The following is a 24,832-nucleotide window of genomic DNA, read 5'->3' as shown; positions in this document are numbered from 1 at the left end:
CAAAAACAAGGTCTGGAGACTCCCCGGAAGTATATCCCGACCCTATGCTGCATCCAACTATTGGGATGCCGCCGATTGGTTATCCTTCTACCTTAAGCAAGGGCAACCTCCTGGACGGCCCTGATCTAAGTAAAGCCTTATTTATAAATTACGTTTTTAAGTCATCCATTTTTAAGAATTTACATGTCTTTACTTTCTTTCAGGGGTTCCCTTTATTGTGACTCAATAAAAAGGATTTTGACTAAAACCGTAGTTGGCAGTTTTCCTATATGTGTAACACGTGTAAAGATGAACTGTAATGACCAACGCATTGAGCAGCTAATCCTTTATTTAATCTACAGATTGAAAGTTTGTGCCTACGTCTGTTTATCTTGACATGATGCAAGGGATACTTGCTTATAAAATCAAAAGCATATTTGACAACATGGTTGCGGTCAAGCCAGCATAACAAAGTACTGCCTATTGTACAAGCCAGGAATCACTTGTATACCGCAAGGCCATCAATTGTCTTGCTTGGGCATTGCTCTGAACAACACTGCAAGCCAAATGGGTTTTATGCTATGCCGAGAGCCAGCTCCAGTGAGCATTTCCTTTTCTGGGTCAATGCACTGGAAGCCTTAGCTCAATTCTTTAAGGCGGCTTCTGCAGGTGCTTTTACATTCGTCGTTTGCTTTGGTCTCTAGGGCACGATGGTCGCCCATGCCATACAGCGACCATCTCCACATGAACCTGCTTGCTGTTAATGGTGTGCCTTTCTGAGTTAGATAAGGCTGAGACTGCACAGAGAAGGCATGAATCAACAATGAGATGACGGAGACTGTAGCTCCCACATTGACTTATCGCACTGATTTCTCTCCTCGGCCCTGATTTCTCCATTCTCCAATTTGTCCCCGCCCACTTCTTCTTTGCTCAGTCATCCCCCCTCTCTCCTCCCGCACCATCCCTCTGGGTAGGGTCCAGCTGCAGCCCCAGAGAACAACACTATGCCGAGACATTTATGGTCGCGACGGAAAGCTGCGTTTCGGCTGAGCGACTGGCCTTAATTTCTCTCTGTGATGTATTTAAAAAAGAGACTAGATTAAAACAAAAAAAGGCTCAAAACATGCCACTGTATATGTAATGGATCTACAATATATGAAGGTGTCACGTAATGAATGAAACTACGGAAAAAATGTCACGATACTCAACATGCACCTGTGAGATGCACCTGCAGTCAGTCGCCGGCCGAAATTGACGTTTTAAACGTTATTTCTATTTAAATGTTGTTTTTTAAAGATACATCTGTATTATGAATCTGACTGACTGGCTAGCTAACCTTTCTCGCAATTTTAAGGTTTCCCAAAGAGAAGCAGTTGAGGAGACAGTGGGAAGTGGCTGTGAAAAGGGAAGACTTTTCTGCCAATGAGAGGTCAATGCTCTGTAGCCAGCACTTTCGGCCGGAGGATTTTGACCGGACAGGCCAAATTGTCTGTGGTCAAGCAGTTTGTCCTGGCTGACATCTGGACAGATGATGTGTTTCTCCTCAAGGAGCACATTCAGGACACACAATTTGTTACTGAAAACCACAACTTTGCACTGTTGTCCTTGGTTGTGTTTGTATTTCACAAGATCAGGCTGCACCACATTGCAAAACTGAGCACGCTGCAATTACAGACTGGCAACAGTCGAAAAAAGCTCAGCAAGACAATACTTTTTAAAGGGTTCTAGCCTAGATTCAATTATTTTATTATATCATATATTGTGTGAAATTTTATATTGTGTCAATTGCACTGCATAGATGTGAAAATGTTATGAGCATGATTGTATACTATGTCAAATTGTACAAATGTACAAATATACAAATATACACATATATATATATATATATACTTAAAATATATTATATTATATTGTTTCACATATTATATATATCATATATATGTTATTCCATTGCACATTATACTGAGTCATTATATTATATTGTATTATATATATGCTATGTTATTTATATTACAGTTCAACTATTGAATTGTGTATGTATATATTGAGATGTGTATATTTTTACTGCTATAGAAATATATAGCTTTTTTTGATAATGTTGACTTGAAATAAATGTGTATTGCCAATTGCACTGTTCAAGGTTTCTTAATGCACATACTTGAAAAGGAACTATTAAACTATGAAAAACACACTGACTGCCAGTTTCTCACTATTTGATGTATGCTCTTTCTCTTAATGATGGTCAATACGTAGTAACTAAAGAAGCACTATTTCGATAGTTTATAGATCTTCTCAGTATTTTCAAAGTGCACGGGCTGTGCAAGAAAAGTGAGCGTTTATCATAGACCCATGCACATGTATCATCTTTTTCACATACTTCACGTAGAGCATAAACCCTTGAATACTCCATGAAATTGGTTGCGAAATGTAAAAGGTTATCGTGATTTGTATCCAGATAAACCGCAGCTCCTGGCAACTTGCGCTTGTTTGACACGTCTGACAGACCTCTGGGTTCAGAGAGCTCCCGTACCAATATGGCGGCGACGCGTTTCGCCGAGGCAACGGGCTGAAGCAGTGGAGGCGGCATCTACCTATATGATGTCTATGGTTGTTCCCCCCGGGGCTGCAGCTGGATACTATCATAGATATATATATTAACTAGATGTCCTACGGCGGCGTCTAGAACGTCACCATAGGCCGCCATCTTACCACAGTAAAGCTTTATGGTGGAATCTGTTGTAGCGGACGTAAGTCAGTGATCTGCACAAACGCTAATACTCTTATCTCGCTGAAATCTATCATAACAGACGGATTTACAAAAACGGTTTGGTTTCTTACAAACGTTATTAACGTGGTTATAATTCTGGATGCATGAACATGTTTAAATTGCAGCTTTGCTCTACGAAAAACGACTTAATGTGCAGCTTAGATGTGTATCACGGGTAGGATACTAGCTACCCAGTATTTTTACATCGATGGGAGAGGCAGAATTTCTATTTTCAATATAATTTAAGTTGTACATGATTAAACTTAACTTGCACATGATTTCCAATCGGGTTTGTTTGTCTTACATTATGAATTCTCCAGGAAATTGCTGACAAGTGAAGATGCCAGACTTTTGTGCAGCCTCCGTCCGGATGCGTTAATCTGCGAACTCTCGAAACGAGAACGCGTGGGATCACCTTTCACCTGTATGATATTACTATATTATGACTTTTATTTTTAGGATAATCGTTATTTACTTAGTGGAAGTATAGACAATACAGGTCCTGTTACACAGGAACAGCAGGCTAGTATGACATAATAGTATTGCTAGATTGTTGTTGACACAAGGCTTTTTAGAATATGTTGGTTAATTAACACAATCACTGAATGGAATTTTGGACACCTTTTTATTGTTTTTAGTGTGGTTAATCTTAAATACTGATTGAAAATGTTGACAATAATTAATATATCTGGATGCATTACTCACTTTTTGAAGTTTTGCCAGAGCGATGAGCATAAAGTGGGAAATTGGTAGCATCATGCCTTCAGTGTGCATATTGTAAATAGTTCTCTGCAAACCTATGGTGGCATCATGCCTTCAGTGTGCATATTGTAGGCCTATATCGTTCTCTGCAAACCTATGGTGGCATCATGCCTTCAGTGTGCATATTGTAGGCCTATATCGTTCTCTGCAAACCTATGGTGGCATCATGCCTTCAGTGTGACTTGAACAGCCACAAAGGTTGCACATTTTATATTCATATTTTATTTTATTTGTCTAAATGCATACTTGACTGTAGATAGATTTGAGTGGAGTTACCAACACAATATATTGCTGAGTTTTAGTAGCCCATATATTGATTTAACATAAATAACATGAATACCTTGTGCATGTGTGTATTTATTGCACCTATTTGTTCTGTTTAATGTTCATTTCATATGAAAACACATGGTTATAATTACATAAATACATCTCTGTACAGGGTGAGGATTTCAACATGCAGCCTTTCTTGATGTATATTTGTAAAGGGAAATCATGTACCTATTTTAGAACATTATTCTATTTTTCTTAGAACCTAACAATTATTCACAAGTATGTACTGTCATACCTACATCTCTGACGTTTATAAAAAACCTAACCGTTTGAAAATCGGTTGAAAATTGAGCAAGTTATGGTTATTTAAAAGTACATGAATCACTACCAACACAATGTTATTGGTGAGCAGCTTACTGTGGTAAGATGGCCGCCAGTGGTGACGTTCGACTCCATTGGCCAGCACCGCGGACGAGGCATCTAGTTAATATATATACCTATGGATAGATACTATAGATCCCTCTCCATCCCCCCCCCCGCCCCATCTCTCCCTCTAGCGCTTTGTCTCGCGCTCCTTCCTGCACCGTGTTCTCTCCACCCACTCTTTCCATCCCCCCACCCCTCTCTCCCCTCTCATTTCCACGCTCTAGCTCGCTCTCCCTCCCCTCTCGCTCTCTCACTCTCTGGCTCTCTGGCTCTCATTCGTGGAGCTGCTGCACGTCGGCCAGTCTCCCGGGTCCGGCTTCACTGCAGTGTGGAGGGGGGCGGGGAGGACAGAAGAGGCAGGGCTCTCCATCTCCGTGTGATGCGCTGAGAAAATGGTGCACCAGGAGAAACGCGTTTACCAGGTGCGTTGACTTGACGCGTTGATGTCTGTGTACATGCCGGTGTCACGTTGACTTGAGATGTACATGGACGTTGAGCTGCTTGTTTTGCGTTGGTTATTGCTACGCGGTGCGAGGGGCAGGGTGTATCACGTACGAGTAATGGAGGTGCAGATGTGAAGTGGGAACGTCGATGGGTGTGTCTGCCTGAATGTATAGCTGGTTGCCTATTGGTAGTTTGTATTTGTAAAATATGAAATAATTGTATCATGGCATGAATGATTGTGAATAAAATCTGCTGTTTTGTTTTACAGAATTAATAATTCTTATTAACCCGTTTTTTTTATGTGTAATAGACTGCATTGCCCTTATCTTGATATGAAGTGTGTGTGTGTGTGTGTGTGTGTGTGTGTGTGTGTGTGTGTGTGTGTGTGTGTGTGTGTGTGTGTGTGTGTGTGTGTGTGTGTGTGTGTGTGTGTGTGTGTGTGTGTGTGTGTGTGTGTGTGTGTGTGTGTCTGGCAATATATTTGCATCATTTTTCAGCAGCCATCATACAGCAGTGTCCCTTTCGCATCTGTCTCTATGGGTAGATGCTGGGGTCGGCTTAGCTCAGGAGGTAGAGCAGTTGTCTTGTAACCGATAGGTTGCTAGTTCAATCCCCAGCTCCTCCGAGTGTTGGTGTGTCCCTGAGCAAGACACTTAACCCTAACTGCTCCTGACGAGCTGGCTGTCGCCTTGCATGGTTGACTCTGCCGTCGGTGTGTCAATGTGTGTATTAACCATTGCGTCTGCTAAATGCCCTTATTGTAAATTGTAATTGTATAGATGCTCAGGTGATATGGCTTCCACAAACTGGCCATTGAGGCATATTGTTACATTTAAACATGGAATTTCTAAGTAAAAAACAAGGTTGTTCCAAATGTGTGGGTCCACCAATTATATGTTTAGCAGTAGTTCCTGCAAGGTACCTAGATGGAGTGTTATTTTATTAACACTCTGATGCTAATTAAAGGGCAATGGTTGGGGCGTTAGAGAAACAGGGATGCAGGTGTTATGGGTTGGCCTTCTTTCTTAACAAATCAATTATTAAATACCCAAATTAACTTCTTACTGCTGAGTAGCACAACACTTTAAAGGTAAACAAAATGTGCTGGTAGGCATCACATTAGCAACGCACCATCTTGTTTCTCTACCTCTCTAGAATAGAACGTAGTTAAATTCTATTTTACGTTGTGCTTTAAGATTATGCATTCATTACTCTTCCAAAAGAGAGTTTGCACACATGAATAAATCATCTATGCTTTACCCAGGTCATCTTTGCCAGGTCATTATTAGTTTGCACTACTCGAGACAGGACAAAGGGAAACACAGCTGATTGCCTATCCGGTGCTAGCTGTATCGGCTTGTGTTGCTTTGCTTGTCGGCTCCGACTTTTTTACATCTACGTCATGAAAGTCTTGACTTGCTGTCAAATGGTTGCTTCCACCCTTCATCTTCTGCATCCAATTCCCCAGAGCCTGCTCCTCACTCTCTGCTCTGCAGAGCGGGCTGTTTTCAGAACCCACATTCTCGTGTTTTTAAACCCTTGTTTGTGTTATATTTACCCTGACAACTTCTGCATTTTGGCACCACGGAAGAGTACTAGCCAAACTGCAGGGCTATGAAAGATAAACATCATCTCTTCTACACCAAGGACGTTCATTATTGTGGTCTAAGGCTGAATGTGTTCTTTTTAAAAACATTAAAAGAAAAGCTAATGCCTATTCATAAAAAAAGAAGAAGCATTTTCCGGTATTTCTGTGTATTTCTTCATATAAGTCCTGTGTGTAGGTCAAGTTATATTTTTCTTGATGTTTGTATGATGTTGCCATTTATTCCTCCGTCTCTGTCTGACAGGCCCAGCGCAATGAGAGAGAGTGCATCAGGCAGAAACTCGCCCTTGGCAGTTTCTATGACGACGAGCCAGTCATCTACCCCAGCAAAAACGCCCAATCCTCCCGGTAGGCTTGAAGTGTGTGTGTGTGTGTGTGTGTGTGTGTGTGTGTGTGTGTGTGTGTGTGTGCAATGATGTAAGGAATGCTTCTTTTATAGCAGGAAATGAGAATGAGTTATTTCGATATGTTGTTAATGGAGAATTTCACTGGTGGAGACATGAATCTGTATTGAAATGGGTCAAATAGTAGTCGAATCGTAACATCAATTTCAAATGTTGTGCATTCTTGACCGAGAAAAGGTAGACTTTTTAGTGCTTGTGGATTGAAGACGACAACTCCCACAATGCCAATCAGCGTTTACTCCCTGAGGGACGTATCATAGCAGCCAATCAGCGTTCACTCCCTGCAGTCCAGAGTGCAGGGAGTCTTTTTTTTTTATGAATTAAAGACTGCGTTTGGTTTTCTGACGTCTCTGGTACTTCCACAACAAGTAAAGACTCGTAGTGGGGGTTATCTCGGCCAGAGTCATGCACGGGTTCGGGTACCCAACGGGTGACCCGCACAATTGAAATTAAACTGGTGAAAAATAATGTAGGCTAATGTGTCGGACACGGGTGCGGGTCAGGTCGGACGCCTAAACAGCGCGGGTCAGTCGCCGCTGCTGGATATGTTATTCAGGAGCGGAGGAGTCAACTAAAACTGTCCACAGTGGATGATGTGGTTTATTTTCACAGCAATCTAAAGCACCACGCCAAACACCAGATAGTGTAATTCCCCGGCCTTCCATCAAATGGAAGGCCGGGGTACGGGTCGGGCGTCGGTATCAATTTATAGCGGGTCGGGTGCGGAATATAATTTGCGGGTACGGGCGGACGTGGGTTTGCAAAAAAAGATTATTGTATTGATTGTCGGCCATGGTTGAGAAGGATTTGGGTGAAGAAACGTTGGCTTTGACTCTCTGAAGTGAAGTTGCACCGCGACTTCAGATTGATGTGGAAGGACCAGAGACATTGGAGAACCCAACGCAGTCGTTTATTCATAATATCATCCAGAGGCGCACACAGCTTTTGGCTGCGATATTGTATATTATATTATAGATGTCTATGTATTATATTAGGCTAAATTCATTTAGATATAGAGCTTCAGGTCTCCCGCCGGAGTTTCCGGAGTGTTCTAGAATATCTTATAGAACACGGCCAGTAGCTGTGTGCGCCAGGCCAGACAATATTATGAATAAATGACTGAACCCCCTGCGAATACATCATTGCTTTTTTAGCGCTAGTGTGATCGTCCGGTCCCACCGGTCCCACGGTAACGTGAAAATCCGTACCATAAATTCATGCCACTGGCATTGATCTGTAATAGGTCTGTAGCATCAGTGGGTCCTACCCCCTATGCGGGTTTGAAAATGAGGAGCGCTTGTAGTTATCTAGAGTCCCCCCCCCCCCCCCCTTACACTTCCTGCTTTAACTGACACAAAGATCGATATTTTGCGTCATTTAAAGCAGGAAGTGTAGAGGTAGATACGGATCTCTCCCGTCTCTGAGGGAAATTATGGAATGATGCCAGACCATTGAAAAATATGACTGGGTTTCTAACGATACAAAGCTTAATGCAAGTGGGTGAAGAGGTGTCACTTTAAATAGGCTGACCAAACGTCCTCTTTTCCACGGACATGTCCACTTTTTACGTCCCGTCCGGGGCGTCCGGGGGGGTTTTATTAATTGATTATAATGTCCGGTTTTCGGACATTATCTCGTCGCATATTTGTTTTTGCCTCGTCGCATATTTGTGTTTCTGGGTCTTTCACATAACCTACTAGTTATTACCATTGTATATGTCTATGGTTATTACGGCCTTCCAAGTTCTGGAAATGGTATCTCCCTTACGTTCCACCTTCTTGCGCGAGCTGACTGTAGAGAGAGTCTGTCATTGGGCGACCGATCTCAGGGTTGCCAGAGCCACGATAATTATCCTCCAAATACGACAATTTTGAGCCTTTGGTACGTTACTTTGCCATTTCCAATCTGGCAACATTGAGCACCTTGCCGCTTCCACTCTGTTTACAACAGCACATTACATCTGCAGCCATGCCTAAACGTAAATGTAAGTTCACGGACGAACTAAAGAAAAAATACCCATGTTTCGCCTTTCAGTCAGCCCCGGGGGGAACACATTGTTCAGTCAGGGCCATTTCGTGTTTCTCACGGAAGCGGTTGATTGGTTTTGGTAACATCTCCGCCGCATTGGTGGGTGGGGGTGCTGCACTGGGCATTGCGCTGGAGCCGGAAGCGATTATGTTTTCGGAGCGTTTTGTTTGAGAACTGACCTACCTCGCCCGCCGTCTGGGGTGGCTGTAGCTGCTCAGTGGAACGCACCCCAAACAAAACAGCTGAAAATAAACGAATCTAACAAATCTGTAGGCCTATTTGCCTCTCCAATATATGGAAGGGGGGATCCTTCTCTCTTAAGAAGAGGCTCCTCCGGATCTGATACAAGAGACTGTTGATCTGATAGACTAACTTTGAAGGGTTTGAGACCCGAGTTCTGTCTGGGTTAGAGTCCTTGAACCTGGGTTGGAGTCCCAGAATCTTGGTTCGAGTCCCAGAGAAAGGACCAAGTTCCTTTAGGTCGGGTTGGAGTCCCGACGTGGGTAGCAGAGAGACTGTTGATCTGATCTTAAATAAACTTTTTCTAAAATGCTTTTTTAACTTTGCATTTATTTTCTACCTATTTTACTCATTTTTTGCATATGTTTTCTTTTATTTATCTACTATTTTATTTTATTGTATGACAATGTTTATGTGAAGCACTTTGAGTCTACCTTGTGTTTGAAAAGTGTTCTATACATAAAGTTGCCTTGCCTTGCCTCCTGTCTGGTAATCTAGAGCGGGAGAAAGGGCATAATCATAGTCTCAACTTCATGAATTGCTGCCTTAAAAGTCAATAATTCCCTGTGAAGCCACATTATCGTATTATAGGTCAATGCCCTGCTTTTCACATGTCATGAGAAAGTGTTGAACTGTAAATAGGGAAGGGCGACTAGACACACTCATCTTTCGAATGAAACGGTTGTTAACCACACTTTCTATTAAACTGGCACTGAACACGATGACATAATTTGCGGCCAAAACAAGGGAACTCCTGAGATTTCCTCATTTACACAAACAACAATTTGCCACGAGAACATGACAAACATCTTTAACTTTTTATAACTAACATATTCTCCCATAATTGATCAGCATGGGTGATAAAGTTATAAATTCTGGCCCTTTATTATTATTTCCATAAAGGGCATGAGATATTTATTTTTGAAAGTGTCTGGGTTGTGATTTCAGAAACATGGATTCTGAAATCGGAGTAGATCGCTTGATCCAATCTTGTTTTAGATCTGGATCAAACCTACAGAATGTGTTTTTTCAAAACGTTTGAGTAGGATTGGGATTACAAAAATCAGGATGACTCTGAGAATGGTGGATTCAGGAGGATATCCAGAAAATAATGTAATAAAACGTAACAATTTGTGAAATCAATCATTTTTATTTTGTAATATACAGGAGCTACATTTATCAATATGTTCCACTTCATTTGTAAAATAATAGTCTGACACCTATTAAACCTTTCAATACAGTAAATACATTCTTTTTGATTTTGGTTTGTAAGCTTCCTTTGCCAAACAAAGATGTTCCTTCTTAAACGAGAAACCGAAAAAGCAGAAAAACAGATTTGTCTGGCAGACGTACAAATCATTCTGACCCAAGAACAGCAAACCAATATAAAAAAGCACGTCTTCCCACAAATGAAGTGCTCGTAAATTTTATTATGTTAGCTATTGGTAATTTATTTGGGTTCCGACTGTTTAAAAATTGTTATGAATAATAACACTTAACCCTGCATAGACTCTGACTTTACATAGTCAGTAGGCAACATTATGTAAACTGGTCCAATTTGGAGCACTGCTAATCCGGATTTGGTAATCCTGAAAATTTGTATCTGGATCAAGGTGTTCCAATGCACTGTTGCTTTGAAAAACTGGCACAAAAGTAAGATGGTTTACCTGTTCCTGGATAGCAACAGATGTGATACACAAATCCGGATTACTCTGATCCAGATAAAAAAAAAAACGTAGCAACTGGAATCAGGCTCTCTCGTTTGCTCTCTCTCCCTCTATAAAGTCTGGCATTTGGTTCATATTTCCACCAAAATAAAATACATATTTTTTACCAATCCTGAATAATTAATCAACAAATCTGTGCTGAATTGGCCCACTGAAACGAATCACGATTCAACAACTCCTAGCATTAGCGTCTACTACGTGTTTGTGTGCTGCTGCTGGTGTGTTTCTTTGCTCTTATCTTACTTCAAGACAGCCAGGTATTAATTCGGACACCGGTTTTATTTATGTGTGTGTATAACAGCTAATATTGGGTTCTTCTTGCATGAATGCAAGAAGAACCCAATATGATTAACAGGGTCCGAGCAAAATTAAAAGTCAAGAACACACTAATGGAAAATATATATATATATGACAAATAATTATGAAGGAAAGATGTTGATAAAGTTGTTCCACTTAATGCCTCTGTGCCTCGACTTTCAGGTGAGCTGCAAAGCAATGGCCGAATGTCATGTTCAGCTTGTTCATAATGCTATAATCAGGATTCGAACCCTCAACCTATGGATCACCTGTACAAGGCATTATCCCATTGAGCCACTGATAAATCTGAACTGCAGCCTCATTCACAAGGGTCAAAATGTCTATTGATAAGCATACAACATCCCAAGACCTCCAAGCACGCATTTCTCAAGTGAATTAAGGGCTTTCTTAAAAGCATATACCTGAAAAATCTTTGAAATTCTGAGGAAATTAAACCTTTGTAGTCAAGAACACTAACGGAAGATATATAAATATGACAGAGTTAATGATGAAGGAAAAATGGTTAACGAAGAAGTTCCCCTAATGCCACACTGTTTCTTGGCAGTCAGATTCTTGGAAACTAATGAGCCGGAATTGCCTGATAAATATCAGGTGCTGTTCAATGTTGCGTTTCTTAAATGAGTGGCAATGACAGAATGACCTGTTCAGCGGCCTTACCACCATGGACACACACAATCTCGTCTGATCTCGGAAGCTAAGCATGGTCGGGCCTGGTTAGTACTTGGATGGGAGACTGCCTGGGAATACCAGGTGCTGCAAGTGTAGTCAGGTGGGGGCCAATAGGTGGCACTTTTCCCTCTGGCCTTAACATCAATCCCGATGCCTATAGTGCAGTGACAGGGACACTGTGCTGTGGAAGGCGCTGTCCTTCGGAGGAGACGTAAAACCGAGGTCCTGACTCACTGAGGTCATAAAAGATCTCAGGGCCCTTATCGCAAAGAGTAGGGGTTTCCCCGGTGTCCTGGCCCAACCAGGCTCATTCACTCTGGCCCCCTAAACATCCTCCTGTATAATTGGCTGACTCATTAATTCCCTCACACTCCACCTCAAGCTGGTGTGTGGTGAGTGTTCTGGCGCAGATTGGCTGCCGTGCATCACCCAAATGGGTGCTACACACTGGTGGTGGTTAGTGAGGTCCCCCCTTCACTGTAAAGCGTCTTTGAGTGTCTAGAAAGCGCAATATAAATTAAAATTTTTCATAATGATCTAATCAGGATTCAAACTCTCAACCTAAGGATCACCAGTACACGGAATTATCCTGTTGAGCCACCGACATTCCTGAACAGCATTAAGCCTCATTCAAATGGTGAAAATGTCGATTGATAAGCACACAACATCAAGAAAACTCCAAGCACACATTTCACAAGAGAATTAAGGGCTTTCTTAGTAGTACTCAGTAGTACAGATCTGAAAATTTGCAGTGTTAATGGTATCCACCTAATGATCCGTATGGTAGTTATACAATAACAAAATGGTCACATAGGCAAAGTGGGTTGAGACTGTGGACGTTTGGCTTTTCTATGAAATTGTGGGAAAGGTAAACATTTTTATAGCAGAAGACCAGGGTGAAAAAGATGCATCTGATTTTAGAGATTAATATGATGAATAATTTTGAGTCAAGGTCAATCTCGTAAGGAGAAATAAGTTCATATTTTTTTTGGGTATTGGTATCCACCTAATAATAGTCTTATGTTTTTTTATACAATAAAAAAATGGTCATATAAGAAAAATGGACTTACTGCTCTAAATTTATTGGCCAATATTTCACAAATGGAACTAAGTAAAACAAATTCTGTTAAATGATTTTTGTGAGGCTTGGTCTTAAGATTTTATGTGGCGATTTTGGTGAATTTGATATTATTTTTGTAGCCTGTGAATCTTTTTCTCATGTTTAGCTTTGATATGAAATCGTGGGAAAAGGGTTTTATAAATGCGTCTGATTCTAGAGATTAATATTCGGACAGAATTTTGAGTCCAGTTCAATCTGGTGAGGTCGAAATAAGCCTAATTCATGATTTTTTACAATAGCGCCACCTTTTGGTGCAGTACCACAAATTTGGGTTCATGGATAGAGGGGGTTATTGGGAACCATACCTGAAAATTTCAAGATTTTTCGATTTAGGGCATAAGCTGCAGTATGACTTTTACAGAATTTGAGGGGGAAAAAAAAGTTACAGAAACAATAGTAACGTTTTTTTTCCCCCTCAAATTATTCTTCTCCTAATAACGGCCTCCATAATGTTCAACCCTGGATACGGCCCTCCTGGGTGAAAATAATTGAGGCGCAGTCAAACGCATAAAAAAAGCGCAGATGGGCACACACTCCAAGTGGGACTAATGAGATGACACAACCCAACCAGAAGCCTAAACAAAGTTGACCACAGCCACACACAAAAAAAAGACAGTATCTAGCTCCTATGACAGCACTAGCCGCAGGCCACCGTTGATAACATTCCCATACTGAGATCTTGGGGTGGTGTAGGGGGGCCTTACTCTCTGGTGCCTTGCAACGCCCATTTCAGCTGTTTTGAGGAAATGCTGCTGAGCTTGTGGTCCGGTCGATCTGAAAGAAGAACTAAGCCATCAGTCGGATGCTCTGATTGGAGGGATCACTGACATGTGAGCCAGGAGACTAAGGGAGCCCCTTCCGGGTCAGACCCAGCCCTTGGAGTTTCCTAGCCTTTGTTTTGGGCTAGGTTTTGGGTGCCTGTGTTGACATTGCAGTTCTCATCGTTCTGTTGCACTGTGTGAGTTCTTGATCGTTGTGACGGATGACACTGCCCTTCGTTTGATGAGGTCATGGTCGTGGTTTGGAGTTTGATAGCGTTGTCTAAGTTGTCTCACTGAGCGGCCAGTCTCTCTCGCTCTCTCCTCACTCCCCCGCCCCCTCCCGTCTGTACGTGTTGCATTGCTGTCATCAGTCTGGTTCCCAAGGAAATCTCCACGTTATCTACCTCTTAATCTACCACTCAATCTTTCTTATCTCTCTCTATCTCTTTATATAAATCTCACCCTGTCTGTGTATAGCTGCCTTGTTCTCTCTCTCTCTCTCTCTCTCTCTCTCTCTCTCTCTCTCTCTCTCTCTCTCACACACACATCTTCCCACTCTCTCTCTCTCTCTCTCTCTCTCTCTCTCTCTCTCTCTCTCTCTCTCTCTCTCTCTCTCTCTCTCTCTCTCTCTCTCTCTCTCTCTCTCTCTCTCACACATCTTCCCTCTCTCTCTCTCTCTCTCTCTCTCTCTCTCTCTCTCTCTCTCTCTCTCTCTCTCTCTCTCTCTCTCTCTCTCTCTCTCTCTCACACATCTTCCCTCTCTCTCTCTCTCTCTCTCTCTCTCTCTCTCTCTCTCTCTCTCTCTCTCTCTCACACACATCTTCCCAATCAAACTTGCTCTGTATGTTTCCATCTGGATTTAATCTTTCCTTTAATCTCACATACTTTCCCCCTGCTTTCTGTCTTGTCTCCTCCCCTAACATATTATTATCAATAAAAATATAGATTGTAAGTGATACTTTTCCTCTCTGGTCGGATATTGTTTACCGTCCCTACAATTGGTGGTCGGCCCCAACCGCCCTGAACAAAATCGAGAGAAGGACCTGACTAACTATTTTGGGATATGCAGCAAACATGATTCTTGATCTCTCCTCCTTGTTTGCGTGTATTTGCCAGGCTACAGGGTGGGGTGAACCTGCAGGTGTGTTTACTCAACGACAGCAGCAGCAGCGACAAGGACAGCGATGCTGAGGACAGCAGAACGGAGACCAGCCTGGATACACCCCTCTCACCACTGGTACTGGGCTGTGCGTCATTGTCTGTTTGGGTCCAGCCGTTTCCTGGAAATGCTGCAATTGCCCTTGTATGGGTAAGCAACGTTTCGTAAGCATCCCCCTGGAGGATGAGTGGGCTTACAAAGCTTGGCTTGTGGAACCGGCTGGATGCCCTTAGAAGAATCTAGAGAAATGCCCCAACTTTATCGTGAGTTTGGGGGTAAACATTTGATGATTGCTTAGCAGCGGTAACATTTATACACTTTCACGGCTTTTTCTTCAACGGAAATGCATGGCAGTGGGACTCAGATTTCAAGCAAGGGGCGAAGGGGAATGCGTTGCAGCCAGTAGACGTACACCTGCCTCCCGGGTTTGCTGGTAACCACTAGGTTGCTAGTAGTACGATCCCTGGCTCCTCCTAGCTGACTGTCGAGGTGTCCCTGAGCAAGGCACCCAACCCTAACTGCTCCCGGCGAGCCGGCTGTCGCCTTGCATGGTGGACGCCGCCCTCGGTGTGCGAATGTCTGCATGAAAGGGTGAATGTATATTGTAAAGTGCTTCGGATAGAGGCGCAATACAAACGCAGTCCATTTACCACATTGAACCATTACCATTCTCTCCCTCTAAGTCCCAAATCCTCCCTCGCTGCTCTCTGCCGTCCCCTGCAGAGCAAGCAGAGCTCGTCCCTGTCTGACCGGGACACTGGGGAGGAGGACTCTGACCTGGGCGCCCTGGACGACTGCGGCGGGTTCTGGCAGGTCCAGCGGAGGCTCCAGGAAGAGGCCCAGGTGGCGCTGGCCCTGGCCCGGCCCATGGCCCGTATGCAAGTGGAGGTGGAGAGGCAGATCCAGCAGCACCGGCGCTCGCCTGTGGCTGACTTGGTCGGTCAATATTTGCTCAAATTAGAGCAGACAACCAAGTATGAATGTTCTTGTGAGGGTATTTGTGTTCGTTGTGGTCTTGGATTCAAACGCTTGTCTTTGGCTCTTCACCAAGAGCCAAAGTCATTTTCCCTCAATTCCACACACATTCCCTATTCTCATTAACCTGGATCGAAGGGCAATACCACATATTCTAACGCACTTCTCCAGTCTTTGAATAAAAGACTGGAGAAACGGAGAGAATATATTGCAGAAGAACAGACACACAGGGACAGCAATGGTGAAGAATGCCCAGACTCACACCCCCTCAAGATACTGAGCTATTTAATAATTACAAGTTAGTACAATAAAGTACAGTACTGCTTGCAATCAGCAGTCACCTTACCTGCGCTGTAAGTCTGTGTATACACATTCACACCCACACATACAACCAGACACACAGACACATTTGTTTTGGTAAATGCTCAGCGAACAATGGTGGTTCTCATTCATCGGAATACGTTGGAATTTTCCAAGGGTCCAGACATGCATTTGCAGGATATGCGTTGGGTTTGTTGGCAGGAGAGTCGCAGCACACTGTGCAGAAAGTGTTCATGGACCTTGCCGGTAAAACAAACATACAAAGGAGAGAGGAAAGAATGAATGTTTTTTTCGTACACACAATTATACTTTTTTTTTTCATTCCTATTCATTTCTTAGAAAGTGCTTTGAACATACAGTTTTTCTGCCTTGATGTAAAAGGAACCTTCTGGCTTAGATCTATTTGACCGTTGTTAATGTTGGTTTTGTAGAGAATCTATTTTAAACTGTCAGGGGGTCAGTTTGCTGAAATAATGCACACCCTTGGAACGGCATTGATCAGATTCAAGTATTCCACCATGTTGTGGTATACTTGTATTGAATGCCTCTGTTCTTCTTTCTTCCTTTTTTTGTGTGTGTTTGCAGCTGCCCCACCTTCCCCATATAAGTGAGGGCTTGATGAAGAGGAACCTCAGGAGAGGAGACATGAGGGACATGAGTCTTGGGCAGCTGCAAGTCATCACAAACGACCTGCACTCCCAGATACAGGGTGACGTCAACACACACACACACACACACACACACACACACACACACACACACACACACACACACACACACACACACACACACACACACACACACACACACACACACACACACACACACACACACACACACACACACACACACTCACTGACTGACTGACTGACTGACTGACTGACTGACTGACTGACTGACTGACTGACTGACTGACTGACTGACTGACTGACTGACTGACTGACGGACGGGTGGTGTAACATAATACAATTTTCATTAAAATTATTGATTCATTCCCTCATGTAATCTTCTGTGGCATCACTTCACACCCAACTTCTTCATTGGTGCTGTTGTCCTTTGATGGGGGGTGGTGGAGGGCAGTCCAATGCCCTGTAACACTGGTGCCTGTTCCTTAGCCTTCAACCAGGAGCTGGTGCAGCTGCTGCTGATCCGGGACGAGCTGCATGTGGAGCAAGATGCCATGCTGGTGGACATAGAAGACCTGACCAGGTCAGTCTGTCTGTGTGCCTTCCTGCCCACTCGCTCTTTCTCGCTCTTTCTATCCCTCTCTCTCACACTCTAGTCTTCCGCTCTCCTCAATCGCCCCCTCTTTCTGCCTGTCCTTCTGCACATCTGTCTCCCTCTGTAAATCTGTTACGCTGTCTTGGTGTCTGTGTCTTTGTGTCTGTCTGTCTGTCTGTCTGTCTGTCTGTCTGTCTGTCTGTCTGTCTGTCTGTCTGTCTGTCTGTCTGTCTGTCTGTCTGTCTGTCTGTCTGTCTGTCTGTCTGTCTGTCTGTCTGTCTGTCTGTCTGTCTGTCTGTCTGTCTGTCTGTCTGTCTGTCTGTCTGTCTGTCCCTCTGTCCCTCTGTCCCTCTGTCCCGCTGTCCCTCTGTCCCTCTGTCTGGGTGTATTATTCTGTTGGTTTATTGTCTATGAACTGCATGAGCGTCTTTAATTCAGTTCGGAGGTCTGTCTATCTGCCAGGTTCATCTCTTGGCCCGTCTGTCTTTCTGTCTGTATGTGTACCTTTGAGTCTGCTCTGGTAAAGTTGCAGATAAGTCCACATCTTGTGTTCATCGTTGCGTTCTGCTTCCTGGGACAGACACGCCCACACCCAGCAGCGACACATGGCCGAGAGAGCTGCTTCCAAGTAACCCACCACCCATCGTCCAGGCCTGCCCCGCACACCAACCCTACCACCACCACCTGCCAACCATCACAACCTCCAACCGCCCCCCACCATCACTACCACCACCACCACCACCACCACCACGCAGCACACCTGAAGAAAGCCCTTCTGTACTGACTGTGTCTGGAATATAAATGCATCTTGTATCACCATCGTCACGCACTCACTCACACAGACACGGGCATACTCACACCGCCTCTCACACAGGCTGAACCTCACAGAGGAAATTTGACTCATCGTTATGTTATGAGGTGAAAGGGGAGAGGCTGAACCAGAGAATGTATAAAGGGAAGGTTAAGGACTGTTGCATTAGGTAGAATTAGTTGAGTAAGTATTTAAACTCCTCCATACGTTCAACAGGTAGGTCCTTTATTGTGACCCTACGCCGTCGGGATGGACACAAGTTTCGCTAGGCCAAATCAAAAGATCTAAATCTTTAGTGTCCCCCAGTTGAAATTGTAAAAGGGGCACACAATCAGTACCGTATACATGTAGCAGGTAGCATAAAACAATAAGGAGGGACAAGACAAGAAGCCCCACATACAGTTAGTACTATGATACAATATTGTCCAGAAAGGGCCTATATCATTGCCAGTAGTCAACAGTTTAATCAATTAATTGCATCAGGGATAAAGGAGTTCCTGTTCCTTTATGTAATCCCCCTTGCCCCATCTCGCTGCTGCTTGCCACGGTATTAAAATTCACTGCCCTGTATAGCATTCAGCGCTGGAACACTCCGCCTACTACTACTGCTACTACCACTGCTACTTCTGGCACGGCTGGTGCAATACAATGACAAAGATGCAGGAGAAGCAGCTTAGCTTAAGCCACCGCCGTAACGCAGCACATAAATCCATTCGACACATGGAATGGATGTCACTGACAAGCGGTAGGTGAACAATGTCTACATGGTTTAGTGTCCCTGGCAATCAGTGATCATGATAACCTAAAAAGAATAGGGAGACACATATTTACTTAACGGATGAGTCAGAGAAGTCTGATGGAGTTGCTATCAGCCATATTTATTTGCCCCACAATTACAGATGGACATATGGAGGTCTCAACATTGTGCATATTTGGCCAGTTTTTAACATTACACAGCGAAAGATGAGATATATATATATATATATATATATATATATATATATATAGGGAGAGATATAGAGGGAGAGAGAATTCTATAATGATATATATATACACACAAAGACTGCCTGGTTGTATGGTACTGTTCATTAGTGTTTTCACATTCGTTCTCAGCTTTGTAAAGAAGTTACATGTTATTGCCTTTTCTATTGTAAAGGATTCCTTGTCAAATGTACTGTCTGACGTTTTTGTGAACAAAACAAATGTATAAATGTTTTCAATTCTATCTTCTATGCTGACTACCAGTATCAAGTTTGACTCCACTGAATGTGGTGTTGTGACCCTGTGCCTGGCTGAGAGTGAGTTGTAGTACAGGCTTAACTAGGACCGAAAGAGAAGTGGTTTGTGTTCCTTTACTGTCTACTACATCAAGTTTCGTTCACACTTGCCACACCTTTTCATGTTACTTTAAGGGGGCAGTCAACCCATCTAAGCTCCGGTTGGGTGGGTGGAACACAGTAATAAAAAATGTTGCTAGACTTTCCAACACAAAATGTGTAGGCCTACTGAGATTTAGGCCCCATCTACACAGAGCCGATTTTTGGTGAAACCACATAAGTCTTGTGTGTTCGGCTGACCGTCCAGATGGATCCGGTGCCCGAAAACACACTTTTCGGAAACCAGGTCCCAGGTTTGATTAAAATAAAAACGGACCTATACGGTTTCGTGTTAGGGCTCATTCACACTACCTCCGTCCGTCAACGGATCTCATTGATTTTGCATTGGGCGCTCGCCAGGGGCGTAGCCACATGGGGGCCAGAGGTTGGCCCCCCCGCTGGCCCCCTGTGTATGAAAAAAATAAAATAAAATAAAATCCCGAACGGAAATTTGCTAAAATGAAATATATGCACTATTAGTTTGATCTAACTTTGACTTATTATTCTTATTCAAAGTGTTATATTTTGACGTTATGTATAAATATTGCACTTAAAATACCCCCCCCCCCCCCCCTGCTGCTAGGCAGCCTGGTTTCCATGGATCCGATTTTTGCCTGAGATAGTGAACCAATCACAGAACGGGGAGGGACGGCAAGACGATGACGACGTCTATGCCACACACCCATCGTCTTCTTCCTCATCGAATGTATGTCGCTCTAAATACGTCATGAGCTACGTACAGACTCATATGATAGACATTCGTAGCGGCCAATAAACGGCTCCGGGCAATCGTAAACCATGCCTCAAATACAAGAAAATGTATGTGTGGTTCCCAGACCTCATCTCAATGTAGGTCTTTTCTCAGGGCAGTAATTGGCTTATAAATTCTTACTTATTTACTTACTTACTTACTCATTTACTTATGGCCCTCGCTAAAATAGTGAGGTCCAGATGTAAATGACCGCATAGCTGGCTACAGGCATGCTCTCAGTGGCCATAGTTCATATCCATATTCTCTTTTGAGACATACCTTTAGACAGCTTTACTTCATCATTAAGTTATTAAAGGTGACATATTATACCACCAGGTATGAGTGTGATTAGCCATTACAAGCTGTTTTGAAAATCTGCCTCTTCTGAAATCTGAAATTTCAACCTAGATGTATGATGGATAGATGAGCAACGTTTGCTACAGTCCAGTGCGGCTGGTTAACTGATCGATCCAGCACACATCTAGGCGGACACGCCCACCTGTGATGTCAGAAGAGGCAGATTTTCCGGTGTCTAATGGCTAATCACACTCACACCTGGTGGTATGTCATGGGACCTTTAAGAAATTAAAGTTATATTTTGATTACACTTTTAGCCACAGACTATAGTCGGCCATTCACTTCCCGCCATTCATTGAACACATTATAATTAGTTTCCACTGCTGGGTGCAAAAATCGATGTTAATAGCACAATGAAGGTTTGCCTCCTCACCTTAGAGGGTAAGAGGGTCCCACAGACGTGGAGGCCCCCGCAGTGTGTGCCTTGCGCCCCCCCCCTATGCCACTGCCATGTGATCAAATGTTAGAGTACCCCTTCAAAGTGAAATTCGGGCAAAAATTTAACCCAGGGTCTTTTTTGGCATGAAGATCCATAAAATAAGCCCTCCAGACCCTTTTATTCGTTGATAATCAAGTACAGAGCTTGCCTGTGAATCGAAAAAAAGTGTCTGGAGGCTTATTTTATCGGCCTTCATGCCGAAAAAGAACCTGGGTTCAGTTTTTGCCTGAATTGCCCTTTAATTTAGCCTGAAACCAACAAACCGGCATGTTGGTTGGGGACAGAGAGTTTGTGGTCGCTCTTCCGCTTCATTAAGGCCCAGCACACCATTTTCAGTCATGTTGTCTAAAGCTTATGATGACATAGGCCCAGTGGTGAGGTTGTGGTCGCAGACCGCTGCGATGAGTTTAAAGGTGGATATTCAAGTGATATTTGACTGACATTCACTTTTGCCCCTGCAGTTTCTTAGTCAGTTTCACCAAGTGTCGGCACTAGAGGAGCTCGCTCTTAACCACAGTGGTTTCACTAAAATGACCACAAATGGATCACTCTTTGAAGGCCTCAAAGATAATAAAATATGTTGTAGCATGTAACACATCTGTGTATTGCTAATGTGTGCTTCATTTATTTTAAATACACATTTAATTAGAATATCATTTAAGATTAATAAATATCTTTCATGTTCCAGTGAGGACTAGTCAATACCAGATATTATTAATACATTGGACAATCAGAAATAGCTCTTTTCATTCGATTTTAGATGTTCTATTTTATACCAATATTTCAATGGGAATTTCCAGAAGCAGCCTGATCCAGAGTGTCTCTCTGTCGAGTATCCGTCGAATCAGTCAACTTAAAACTGCCCCCCCCCCCCCGTCAACAATCCCAACAATTCTGCGCATGGCTGGTAGGGGGAATTCGGGGGGGGGGGGGGGCATCAGTAGGCCTACCTCTTCTATACAGGGCCCCTCCAGCACACAGTTCTATTCGCTACGCATACACATCGTCAGAAACAAGCCCTTTCACCTCTGCATGCTCGGGTTGCGTGTCCAATGACAGATTGAAAGCCAATTGTTGTTCAATACCTAAAAAGTGTAAATAAAATGTGCTTAAATTAATTAAGCAGCAAATAAAATAGGCCTATACATTATTGTGCCTTTCTATAAAGTGTCCGATCTTTATTCGATTACATCTTTTGGGCATATGGCACACGAGCCTATAGAATTTCTAATAGTGACTACATAGGCTATTATCCAAGACTATATTGGCGATTGTATTAGCGAATGTTACAATATGCATCAGAAGTGTCAAAAAAGTATACGTAGCCTACAGGTTTTATTTGTCATGTATTAGTGGAGCAAAAAATAGTGTCCTCATATAGGCCTACCGATATTTGTGGTATCCAATGATAGGCCTACATTAAAAACCATTTGTTATACTCACATCATGTATTCGGCCTACCTATTATGTGAGTCAGTGCATGCTAAATGTCAAGTCATTAAAATAATACGTTTTCTAATCTTTCTTATCTGCTTGGGGAAAGCATACAGTTTCAAATACACTCCACGTGTATCACACAATGGAAGTTATTGAAGCCCTGCGGGTTGTTCACTTGTGGTGGTACAGGTTTCAAAGCGTAGACCGATGATGACGTAGGGGGAAGCCTCAGCCCTACCTACTGGTATAAATACTCAAGGATCACAGCCTAGAGTCAACAAATTCAGGATTCACTATCAGTCGCTCTTGAGCACCTCATCTCACACAGACGTATAAGATGGCAGCCCTTAAACTATGTAAGTAGATCTAAAAGTGTCTGAAACATTGTTCATCTTCATAATAGTGGTGTCATTATTTTCTGCTTTTAACAAATTGTTGCCTTTCTTTCTTTTTTGTATAACCAGACTTGTCTCAGAACATGCTTATTCTGGCTTTTACCTGTCTGTTCTGGCTGGTGTCCTCCGTGCCAGTCACAAAAAAAGTGGATGGAAACTGTATACAGGACGCCCAGAAAATGCTCTCCGTTATCCAAAAGACGTGTACAGAGGTAAGACAGCACCGAATCCCTTTCCATCGATCCCAATACGCAGTCAGCCGCAAGGGATGGTTACTTATTTGTGAGCCGACACTTCTCATCTTCAACTTACTTTTGTGTTTATTTATTTCTCCTTTTTTTTGTGTTATTCTATCAGAATAACACAGTGGGCCAGCGCAAAGGATTCTGCTTAGATACCCCGTCCTGGGAGTACTTTCTGGTGCCGGAGCTGAACCCGACCACACAGACCGAAGCAGTTTGCAGGCCCATGGTTGGTGGCGCTTTCTAGTTGGTGCTTTGATCCGAGTTAGGAGATTCAGTGGAAACGGAGACGAGGTGTAACCTATTGGTATTTGAATAGCCTGTGCACTGTCTTGCTCTGAACCAATATTTTCTTCCGATAGGTATCTACATGCCCTGGAGAATTTAACAAGGTAGGCCTATCGACACAAAGTCTTTTGGTGTGACTGCCATTGAAGAGGCCGGAATAACCCTCATCTAGCTTTTCTTCTTAGTTTTTTTATTATTCACTATGTTATTATTATTATAAATATTATTATTATCATCATTCTTTTTATTTGTATTATTGTCATTATCATTCTAGGAATTGTGTCTTCACAATGTGGAGCAGGATTTGGTGTACTACAGAAATGTCCTGTCGGATGTCGTATCCGACAGCCAGTTGGAGGGAACAAATGAACTTCGTACCGCTCTGCTAAAGAGCGTCGAGAGTGTCATGAAGGTATAGTGGGGGCCATTTAGCAGACGTTCTGGGAATTAAAATGGCTTACATGCATTGGGAAAAACAAACCCGCTTTGTCTTTGCCCGATCTAAAAATTAAAACCGTATTTAAATTTTAAATGGTTGAGCAAGCTGCTTAATCCCCATCCTATGAAATCTTTACGGACTGGCATGTTGATCCCTCCACAGAGCTGCACGCGACTGACTTTATCAGAGCTGCCCAAAAAGACGGTAAGAGTTTTCCTATCCTTTGATGTTTATGTATGTGTTTTTATTCAGTATTTTATCTGCAAGAAAATTGCAACATTAAGTAAATAATTTGGTCACTTTAATCAAAATTGGTGTAGCCTACACATGTGTAAGGTTATGCTTTGACGAGACATGTGACAATTATCATGTATGATGCTTGTAACATGATGTAGGCCTATATTAATATAATTTTTTTTAAATAATCACTGTATATAATAACCTAATCATCGATTTGTATGTGTTAATCTGCAGGCTGTTGTGAAACCTGCAAGTTCTTACGAAGAAAGGAGGACGCTTGCAAGCATGCTTTTGGGTTTCGAGGTCCGTGCAATCACCATAACCAGAGCTCTCGGCTACATAAACTCTAAATCAAGTGATGAATGATTCCCATTCACCCATGCAAACTCTACCAGCCGTTACCTGGCAATTCCAGGATAACTAGGGATTAAACATTGCCTAACTTATTTAAGACACAAATAATGTTTAAACTGTTTGAAACGTGTATTTATTTATGTTTCCTAATTTATTAACTCGTTTGACTCAAGATTATGTTTAAATGTTTTCTATTTATTGTCGTCTAAGTTATTCAATATTTTTGTGAAATATTTATTTATGATTTATTTATAATCGATTCATTCGTGAACTTGTAAAAATAAATACTTTCCTGCATGAACTACATCTCAATTGTTTTATTTGAAATGTGTTTTTTTATGCACCAAATGTGGCATTAGTAGACCAAGAAACATACATCAAACAAACGTTAGGCACTCCAGTCGACTGCTTCAAACGAATGGTCACGTGAGAAGGGCCCCAGAAACAGTGGCGGTCCTAGGATTTTTCGGAAACAGGGGCCATTAAAGGGGAACTATGCAACTTTT

General features: G+C 42.7%; 1 protein-coding gene, 1 long non-coding RNA gene and 1 pseudogene across 2 annotated transcripts; all 3 read left to right on the top strand.

Moving 5' to 3' along the window:
* Positions 1-4,513: 4,513 nt before the first annotated feature.
* On the top strand, positions 4,514-19,361 carry zgc:153615 (uncharacterized protein LOC777747 homolog). The gene is made up of 7 exons (XM_056597797.1): positions 4,514-4,626; positions 6,499-6,602; positions 14,638-14,758; positions 15,404-15,616; positions 16,562-16,685; positions 17,092-17,185; positions 17,778-19,361. Exons 1-7 carry the CDS (start codon positions 4,597-4,599, stop codon positions 17,827-17,829), a joined length of 738 nt encoding a protein of 245 aa, XP_056453772.1. The 5' UTR covers positions 4,514-4,596; the 3' UTR covers positions 17,830-19,361.
* Positions 11,615-11,733, top strand: LOC130388391 (5S ribosomal RNA; annotated as a pseudogene).
* A 3,528-nt stretch (positions 19,362-22,889) lies between the features above and the next one.
* On the top strand, positions 22,890-23,380 carry LOC130387288 (uncharacterized). The gene is made up of 3 exons (XR_008896291.1): positions 22,890-22,975; positions 23,121-23,234; positions 23,368-23,380. It is a non-coding gene; the product is annotated as an uncharacterized LOC130387288 (long non-coding RNA).
* Positions 23,381-24,832: the final 1,452 nt, after the last annotated feature.

Source organism: Gadus chalcogrammus, chromosome 8 (genome assembly GCF_026213295.1).
Source record: "Gadus chalcogrammus isolate NIFS_2021 chromosome 8, NIFS_Gcha_1.0, whole genome shotgun sequence".
Classification (NCBI taxonomy): domain Eukaryota; kingdom Metazoa; phylum Chordata; class Actinopteri; order Gadiformes; family Gadidae; genus Gadus; species Gadus chalcogrammus.
The sequence above is the reverse complement of the archived record's forward strand: the minus strand, read 5'-3'. Positions and strand labels throughout refer to the sequence as shown.

Coding starts and splice junctions, on each gene's coding strand:
- zgc:153615 (XM_056597797.1), top strand. CDS start 4,597: ATGGTGCACCAGGAGAAACGCGTTTACCAG. Junction 14,759..15,403: donor ATACACCCCTCTCACCACTG/GTACTGGGCTGT, acceptor CGTCCCCTGCAG/AGCAAGCAGAGCTCGTCCCT. Junction 16,686..17,091: donor CCTGCACTCCCAGATACAGG/GTGACGTCAACA, acceptor CCTGTTCCTTAG/CCTTCAACCAGGAGCTGGTG.